The sequence below is a fragment of the Gossypium hirsutum genome, chromosome D09 (genome assembly GCF_007990345.1).
Source record: "Gossypium hirsutum isolate 1008001.06 chromosome D09, Gossypium_hirsutum_v2.1, whole genome shotgun sequence".
Taxonomy (NCBI): Eukaryota; Viridiplantae; Streptophyta; class Magnoliopsida; order Malvales; family Malvaceae; genus Gossypium; species Gossypium hirsutum.
In genome coordinates this window covers 2318832-2327485 of record NC_053445.1, presented here as the reverse complement: position 1 = coordinate 2327485, position 8654 = coordinate 2318832, and the positions used below count along the sequence as shown (strand labels likewise).

The 8654-nt window shown below is 36.5% G+C and overlaps 2 protein-coding genes across 2 annotated transcripts; one reads left to right on the top strand and one right to left on the bottom strand.

The window, feature by feature from the left end:
• The first annotated feature begins 436 nt into the window (after positions 1–436).
• Positions 437–4332, top strand: LOC107941342 (LRR receptor-like serine/threonine-protein kinase RPK2). The gene has a single exon (XM_016874897.2). It carries the CDS (start codon positions 651–653, stop codon positions 4044–4046), a length of 3396 nt encoding a protein of 1131 aa, XP_016730386.2. The 5' UTR covers positions 437–650; the 3' UTR covers positions 4047–4332.
• Positions 4333–6038: 1706 nt separating this feature from the next.
• On the bottom strand, positions 6039–8425 carry LOC107941343 (ninja-family protein AFP3). The gene is made up of 2 exons (XM_016874898.2): positions 7578–8425; positions 6039–6550 (listed from the first exon to the last, which is right to left on the bottom strand). The coding sequence occupies exons 1-2, from the start codon at positions 8188–8190 to the stop codon at positions 6135–6137; spliced, it is 1029 nt and encodes a 342-aa protein (XP_016730387.1). The 5' UTR covers positions 8191–8425; the 3' UTR covers positions 6039–6134.
• Between the last annotated feature and the right edge of the window lie 229 nt (positions 8426–8654).

The window sequence follows — 8654 nt, the reverse complement described above, 5'->3', positions numbered from 1 at the left end:
TATGTTAACAACTAATTGCATGATCCTCACAAAAGATTATTAGTACTTTCATCTAAGCAAAAATAGATAATATTATGAAATTTGAGAAAAATAAAATTATATTTTCTAAAAAATACTCTAAAAAATATATGTTTATGTTTTAGTACAGGATTCAATTAATTAGTTAAAAATAAAACATTTTTATATTTATATATATTAAATTAATAAAAATAAAATCCTGTATTCTTTGTGTTAAAAATAAATAAAAATGATTTGACAGTTTCCACTAAAAGTGCACCGAAAATTTTCTTTAAAATTCCAATAAGTTAGGAGGACTCAATTAAAAACGTAAAATAAGTTTCGGATGTTTACATAAATAACAAAAGTTTTCCATACCTTTTAATAATTTCCCCATTAACTGAAAAATAAAAAAGAAAGTTCTAAAGAAACTTTGAAAGACGAAAGAAGGAAGAAAAGGAAAGTAAACGAGTCCATTCATTGTTGAAATTTTCTCTCTCCCCAAATAGCCCGAAAAATTAGGGTTAGGGTTTTAAAAAAAACCCAAACCAGAAGACGAAGAAGAAAACCCAGATTCACCTCTTCAAATTCTTGTAAAAAGGGAGCCTTTTTTTAAGTTTTTCATTTAGAAAAAAAAAAGTTCAACTTGAAAGATGGCTTCGTTTTCAGCTCCAGTTATCAAGTGGCAGACATTTTTCTTACTCTTCTGTGCGTTGAACTGTGTCGTTTGGAGTGATGATTCTTCAGACAAAGCTGTTCTTCTTGAATTTAAGGAGTCTGTCTCAGATCTTTCGGGGCTTTTATCCACTTGGTCCGAGAATTCCCATCACTGTTCATGGTCTGGTGTTACATGTGACAAAGGCTTCAAGGTTCTGTCTCTTAACATAACTGGTTTTGGGAAAGGTCCAAAAGGTAATAATAGTCTCAACAAAACAGCTGTTTCTGCTTCGTTTTCTTGTTCTAACTACAGTTTATACCCATTTTATGGATTTGGTATTAGAAGGAATTGTGGGGTAAGTAATGGGAGTTTGTCTGGTAAATTGTTGCCTTCCATTGGGAAATTGAGTGAACTTAAGATTTTATCACTTCCTTTTCATAGATTTCATGGTGAAATCCCTTCTGAAATTTGGGGGTTGGAAAAGTTGGAAGTACTTGATTTAGAGAACTGTTTGTTGTCTGGGAAATTGCCTGTTACAGTTTCCGGGTTAAAGAATTTGAGAGTTCTTAATTTGGGGTTTAATAATATCAGAGGAGAGATACCAAGTTGGCTTTCGAGTTTGGAACGAATGGAGATGTTAAACTTGGCTGGTAATCTTGTGAATGGAACCGTTCCAGCATTTGTCGGAAGGTTTAGAGATGTTTATTTGTCGTTTACGTGGTTAGGGGGGTCATTACCGGCTGATATTGGTGAAGATTGTAGGCTTGAGCATTTGGATTTATCGGGGAACTACTTTGTTGGGGAGATTCCTGCTAGTTTGGGGAAGTGTAGTCATTTGAGGTCGTTGTTGTTATATACAAATATGTTTGAAGAAGGCATTCCACGTGAACTCGGTCAGCTTCAGAATCTTGAAGTGTTGGATGTTTCAAGGAATAGTTTGAGTGGTCCGGTACCTGTTGAGCTCGGGAACTGTTCTGCTTTGACAGTGCTTGTTCTTTCAAGTATGTTTAATCCATATGATAACCTTGCTATGGTTAAAGGGGATGCAAACTATGTAGGTGATGATTTTAATTTTTATCAAGGTGCGATCCCGAGTGAAATTACAAAGCTTTCAAAGCTGAGGGTATTATGGGCTCCAAGAGCAATGTTAGAAGGCAACTTGCCGAAAGATTGGGGTTCTTGTGATAACTTGGAGATGGTGAATTTGGCGCAGAATTTCTTTGCCGGTGAAATTCCGGTCGGTCTTACGCTCTGCAAGAAGCTGCGGTATCTTGACTTGAGTTCGAATAAGCGCCTTACTGGAGAGCTTAAAAAGGAACTTGCAGTTCCTTGTATGAGTGTCTTCGATGTCAGTGAAAATTCCTTGTCAGGTAATATCCCGAGATTCGACAACAGTGGATGTCCCGATGTTCTTACATCGGATTCCTATTCTTTTGAACCCTTCAACCCAACATCTGCATATTTATCATTTTTGGCAAGTAAAGTTCAGGTTGGAACATCTATCAATTTTTTGGACAGAGATGGGGGTCCTGCTGTGTTTCACAAATTTGCTGGTAACAACTTCAGTGGCAGTGTCTTATCAATGCCGGTCTCACCACAAAGATTGGAGAAACATATTTCTTATGCATTTTATGCCGGAGAGAACTTTCTCAGTGGACCATTTCCTGGGAATTTGTTCGAGAACTGCAACGGATTGGATGCACTGTTTGTTAATGTCAGCTACAACAGAATGTCTGGTCCGATTCCGGAGGACATCAGTAAAGTTTGCAAATCTCTCAAATTTCTGGATGTCTCTATGAATCAAATAACTGGGCTGATTCCCCCGAGCATGGCAGACTTAGATTCACTTGTTTCTCTTAATTTGAGTTGGAACCTGTTACAAGGTCAGATTCCGAGCAGTTTTGGGCAGATGAAGGATCTCCGGTTTCTTTCTTTGGCTGGTAACAATCTGACTGGTTCTATTCCTTCCACGTTCGGGCTGTTGCGATCTTTAGAAAAGTTGGAGCTGTTGTCAAATGCACTTTCTGGTGAAATTCCTGAAAGCCTGGTTAACTTGAAAAATCTGACTGTTCTTCTGCTCAATAATAACAAATTGTCCGGCCAAATTCCGTCTGGTTTGGCGAATGTGACTATGCTCTCTTCTTTCAACGTGTCCTTCAATAATTTGTCAGGGCCACTGCCGTCGAGTAATAATTTGATGAAATGCAGCAGCCTTCTCGGAAACCCTCTTCTACAACCGTGCCGTTCATACACCTTAATGCCATCTTCAGATCAAGCTAGAGCAGGTGATTCACAAAATTATGCTGCATCACCACCGGGACCTGCAACTCAAAAGAATAGAAATAGTGGTTTCCGTTCAATTGAGATAGCATCGATAACATCCGCTTCAGCCATTGTTTCTGTTCTTCTGGCTCTTGTTATTTTATTCCTATTTACGAGGAAGTGGAATTCAAGATCCAAAATCAGCACCACCAAAAAAGAAGTGACTATTTTCACAGAAATCCCGGTGCCGTTGACATTTGACATTGTTGTGCAAGCCACAGGGAATTTCAATGCCAGCAACTGTATTGGGAATGGAGGTTTCGGGTCAACTTATAAAGCCGAGATCTCTCCTGGAGTTTTAGTTGCAATAAAGCGGCTTGCTATTGGACGGTTACAAGGCTTTCAACAGTTTGATGCTGAAATTAAAATTCTCGGGAGGTTACGCCACCCGAATCTTGTCACTTTAATCGGGTACCATGCCAGTGAAACTGAGACATTCCTTATATACAATTATTTGCCGGGTGGTAACTTGGAAAAGTTTATTCAAGAGAGGTCGACGAGAGCTGTGGAATGGAGGGTACTTCACAAGATTGCTTTAGACATAGCCCGAGCTCTCGCCTACCTACATGATCAATGTGTACCACGTATTCTCCATCGTGATGTCAAACCAAGCAATATCTTGTTAGACGATGATCACAATGCTTATTTATCGGATTTTGGTTTGGCCAGACTTTTGGGAACTTCAGAAACTCACGCTACCACAGGTGTTGCTGGAACTTTCGGGTATGTTGCTCCAGAATATGCAATGACTTGCCGTGTTTCTGATAAAGCTGATGTTTACAGTTACGGGGTGGTACTCCTCGAGCTGCTCTCTGATAAGAAAGCTTTAGATCCTTCATTTTCTCCTTACGGAAATGGTTTCAACATCGTTCAATGGTCTTGCATGCTCTTACGACAAGGCCAAGCCAAAGAGTTCTTCACTGCAGGTTTATGGGATGCAGGTCCCCAAAACGACTTGGTCGAAGTTCTACACTTGGCAGTTGTGTGTACCGTCGATTCACTCTCGACTAGACCTACAATGAAACAAGTAGTGCGACGGCTAAAGCAACTTGAGCCACCGTCTTTTTAGGACCTGATAAAGCTTCTGTTGATTAACATAGTGGTCATAGGAGGTAAGCCCCCACTCACTGTATGATCGTTGTCGCTGGCTGCCTTTAGGTAGAGTTCTGAACTGTAGTTATTGCCACTTGTAAATTGTAATTACAGTTTTGCCCCCATTTTTCGATGCTATTTCTCGGATATAAGGGGTTCACTGATGACTGCAGATGAATACAGATAATTTTTTTTTTTAATCCAAGTTCTAGAGTTGTAAGTTCCATTTGATGTCTAAATAAAAGAATAGAATAGTTTTTTCACTCTATAAAGTACAATGATTAACAATGGCTTTGATTTGTTCCATTCATCAAAAGGATTCTGCAAATGCTACCACTAGATTTTCTTGTTTTGTATCATTGTCTAGTGGTATGATTCTGTTCCCAAAGTGACAATAAAGTAGTGTTCTGTACTTCAACTTGCCTTGTTTATAGGACAATCTTCAACTTGCCTGTTTGGGACAAGATTATGAAATAAATACTATGATAGTTGAACTCACAACTTGGTTTAATTAGTTCAGCAACACATTCCATTAGCTGTTGTCTGACATGGTAGAGTTCTAAAAGACTGATTATGGTGGATTATATTTTTCCATAATACTAAAGCAGTCACTCCTACACTTAAAAGATCCTAATATCCTATTTTGATATATGTATATATATATATGGCGAGGATCTATTTACACCAGTATAAAACCCGTTTTACATTATCTATGTGAATGGAGTATTAAATATAACGGTTGGATTCGTACATATATATACACATGTATACTATTTCAAACTAAAATAGTTTGAACTCCAATTTGGACCCATTGGTTACGGTGCTCACCTCATCTCTGATATGTGAGATTAATTTGTAGCATAGTGCGTACCGGGGCTAAATTCAAAATTTTTGAAAAATACAGACTTATAATATATTTTAACTAAATAATTTTACATATTTATATAATTTTTTATACAATTAATATTTTAACAATCCAAACATTAAATTTATTAATATAGATTTACTTATCATGCAAGTACATTCTCAAATTGGTTTGATCTATACTCGTATCAACCTAAAATATATATCTTCAAGTAAAACAAATAGTCTATGTTTAATTTCTTCAAAACTTGACATATATAATATATATACATGAAGGAGCATAAAATATAATAAATGATCTGATTGTTAAGATAACAAAATAAATTACACCAGCCGTTATACAACTATTAGTAGATTTCTTCTTTGGCCACCCAATAATTAGATTTCCTCAATAGTGGTATTGTTTCCGAGGTGTTTACGCTCAATTTTAGCTCTGAAATTTTGTTTCCCTACTCTGAGGGGAAATCAAAAGGGTTCATTGAGTTTCGACGGAAGAGACTAAATCCACCAAGGAAATGCTTAATTATTTGACCTTGGTGGGGTTCGAATCCATACTCTTAAGGGATCTCGGTAAAAGCTAGTCAAGTGATACCCTGAATGAAAAGGTAAGACAATTAAACCTTAGATGATGGTTTGAATCCTCTTAAGCACAATAGCTAAGTAGTACCATTAATACAATAGTAAGATCTTCAAGCTGAAACCCTCACAAGCACAATCTGCGTATTTCACACAATACTGATATACTGATATTTTTCTCGTGACCTATTGATGGTTAAAATTGCTAATAACAATTTTAAAGAAGGTCCAATAATCATTTAATACAGTCGGGATATTTTGAGAATATGAGGTTGAGGATTGATGTTGTAAGTATCATGCATATACGGCCTCATATCATAGTGCATGAAATGGACCAATCAAACTCAGCTCCCACCACTGCCATTTTCAGTGATTGTTTGTAATAACTATAATTGTTCCTTTAAGACACTTAGAACATGGTCACTCCTGGTTTACATTCAAGGCCTGCATTTCTTTTTCTTTTAGTTCTTCAATTCCCATTGATAATTGAATTGCTAAAATGAAAATGCTAACATCATCCAACATGTAATTCCTCAAAAAAGAAACTTGATTCAATAAGATCGTCAATAAACCCCAAGTCCAAATTCATTCATTGAGAGCCATTTTCATGGCATTCATTAGTATTCTAGAAAATGAAAGAAGGGCTAACAACTATATGCTTTAACGGATGTTCTACGTCGCCACCGCCAGCATGTTTGACGAACTCGGCCGGAGAAAGGAAACTGCCATGACAAACACATACTATTCTCACTTCTTCACCTTTTCTATATCTGTAAAGAAATCCTTCTATTCTTTTCCCATTAGGACCATCTCCTGTTGTTGACACACATGGCATGTCTTCCATTATGTTCTTCAAACTTGCCCGAAGTCTTTTTTCATCTACTCCTGGTTGATTATGTTGATTCTTTGCTGTGATTCCGGCTAACTTTTCGGATTTCTGAGTTGATATCTTTCCGGGGTTGATGATGTTTGGTTTTTGCTCGGTTTGTGTTGTAGATTGCACACTCGTAGGGCTTCTTGACCCTTGGCATTTGTAAGTTCCTGTAGTTTGATGCGTGCAAAAAGATTAAGTTGACAAGAAAAACAACAATGTCTGCACATACAACAGAAACTACAACTTCATTTTAGTACGAACTTCAAACCCGAAGTCCATTTTTTCACCTAGAAGGATAAAAGGATAGGCACATCGATGCCGGCAAGCCAGAAGCGATGACAATTTCAGACACAAGCTTAAAGCTATTTACCCTTGTTTGCTAAAACTAATGCATTAGTGAAAAGGATATACTAAATAGATCACTGTCACTTATTACATGATTAACTAGGATATCCTTGGTTAAACTACCAAGTAACTGTAGGTAAAAGTACCATGGAGGCCCTTGTGCTAGAAGCCAGATTGCATTTTACTCATTTACTAAAAAATAACAAATTAATCCCTATATATAAGATTAAAGAGCAAACTGGTTTTCCTGTTGAAAATTTAATTCATTCTTACAGTTAAAAACTAACTGATGTAACTGAGAGAATAACCAGACAATTACATACAAGGACCCATTTTTATTTGGACTAATTTATCCATTTTTGGGTATTAGAGTCAAAATATAATCTACTTACTAATAGAGGGTTTCCATGTTACTTTTACCCAAGGCAAGATAATAACTCATCTCAAGTAAAGAAAGCATCTAAAAGGACCTTTTGCAGATTCTCTATGAACTGAATTACTTTCATAGCATTTTCACTTGGAAAAAAATCAAAATCTTGGATAGTTTCATAACATAAAACAAAAATGATACCTAAATTTAGTTCCTAGCAACCCCACACCTTTGAAAGCAAGTTTTTGTATGCCATACACACATATATACATACATACAATTAAAAGATGTCATCTAAATCAAGCCTAAAGGCTAAAAGTTAAGGTGAAATACTGAGAATCTCAGTTTCCTACTCCTTTTTCATAATACTAGTGTTTTAGAAGGTAATAAAAAGACAAAAACAAAAGCTAATCTGAACAGTTTCATGATCAAATGCCAAATAATATGATATGTAAGAAAAAGAAAAAAGGAATTGCAACCTTGAGGTGGTTGGCTGTCAAGTTCAGATATGCCTGAAGAACCACTTCCTTGAGAACCAATTGAACCTTGTGAAGCAGCCATTAAAGGTCCACGACCACCATTAACCCAACCCTCTTCTTTCTTATCTTCGTCACAATTCTCTTCACCTAAACCTTCTCTATTCTTATCTTTTAAAGCTTTCAAATTCTTTTGTTTCTCAGACCTTTTCCTCTTAGCTGCCAACCTCCTTAAACTCTGTATCTCCTTCCTTTTCCTCCATTCTTCTTCAGTTTCAACAGGTAAAGAACATGTTCTAACAAGTGAACCACAAGCCATGGGGAATAAATATGACGGAGAAGAAGATGATTCATTAGTGTTGTTGATGAAATCAGGTATTGATGATGATCTAGTGAGTTTTTTGGCTTTTGGGTCAACCCCAAAACGACCATTCAATGAAAGTCCTAAACTTAACTCAATCTCTTCTTCTTGTTCTTCTTCCTCTGTTTCACCATTTTGGGAAAAATGATTGCTTGATGACATGAACCTTTGAAGTAAATCCCTGGGTAGATTCATAACTTGCATGGATATGCTTTGTTGGGTTTCTTTCCTTCCACTTTCTTCAGCTTTTCCCATTGAAAATAAAAAAAAAAAACCAAAATTGTCAAAGAATAAAAATTAAAATCTTGACCCCAAATTAAAAGTTCCCATTTTTTTTTCTCATTCAAACAAACAGAGGGAAAAGAAAAGGAAAGGAAAAAATATTAGAGGAAAGTGAAGGGAAAAGGATGGAAGAAAAAGAAAAGAGAAGAAAAGGAATGGGCGCATTTACAATAGTACCCTTGAAAAAATGCGAGTGATTAAAAAGAGACACGTGGCGGACATGAAGGACACCCAACAAAAATTTAAAAGGAAAAAAAAACCCTCAGATTCCGAGATGACTTAAAACGAGCTGTCGCCACGTCGTTGGTTTTTGCTTTTAAACATGAGACTGTGTTGTGTTTTGGCTTATTACACGTGTCGTAGTCTTAATTGTGGGGGCTTTCGCATTGACTGACACGTGTCTTTAGATAAAGCAAATAAACAGATAAATATCTGTT

What these genes read in the sequence shown, in the direction of transcription:
- LOC107941342 (XM_016874897.2), top strand. Translation starts at nt 651, where the DNA reads ATGGCTTCGTTTTCAGCTCCAGTTATCAAGTGGCAGACATTTTTCTTA.
- LOC107941343 (XM_016874898.2), bottom strand. Translation starts at nt 8,190, where the DNA reads ATGGGAAAAGCTGAAGAAAGTGGAAGGAAAGAAACCCAACAAAGCATA. An exon ending in TGACAGCCAACCACCTCAAG is followed by an intron (nt 6,551 to 7,577) that starts GTTGCAATTCCT and finishes ATCAAACTACAG; the next exon opens with GAACTTACAAATGCCAAGGG.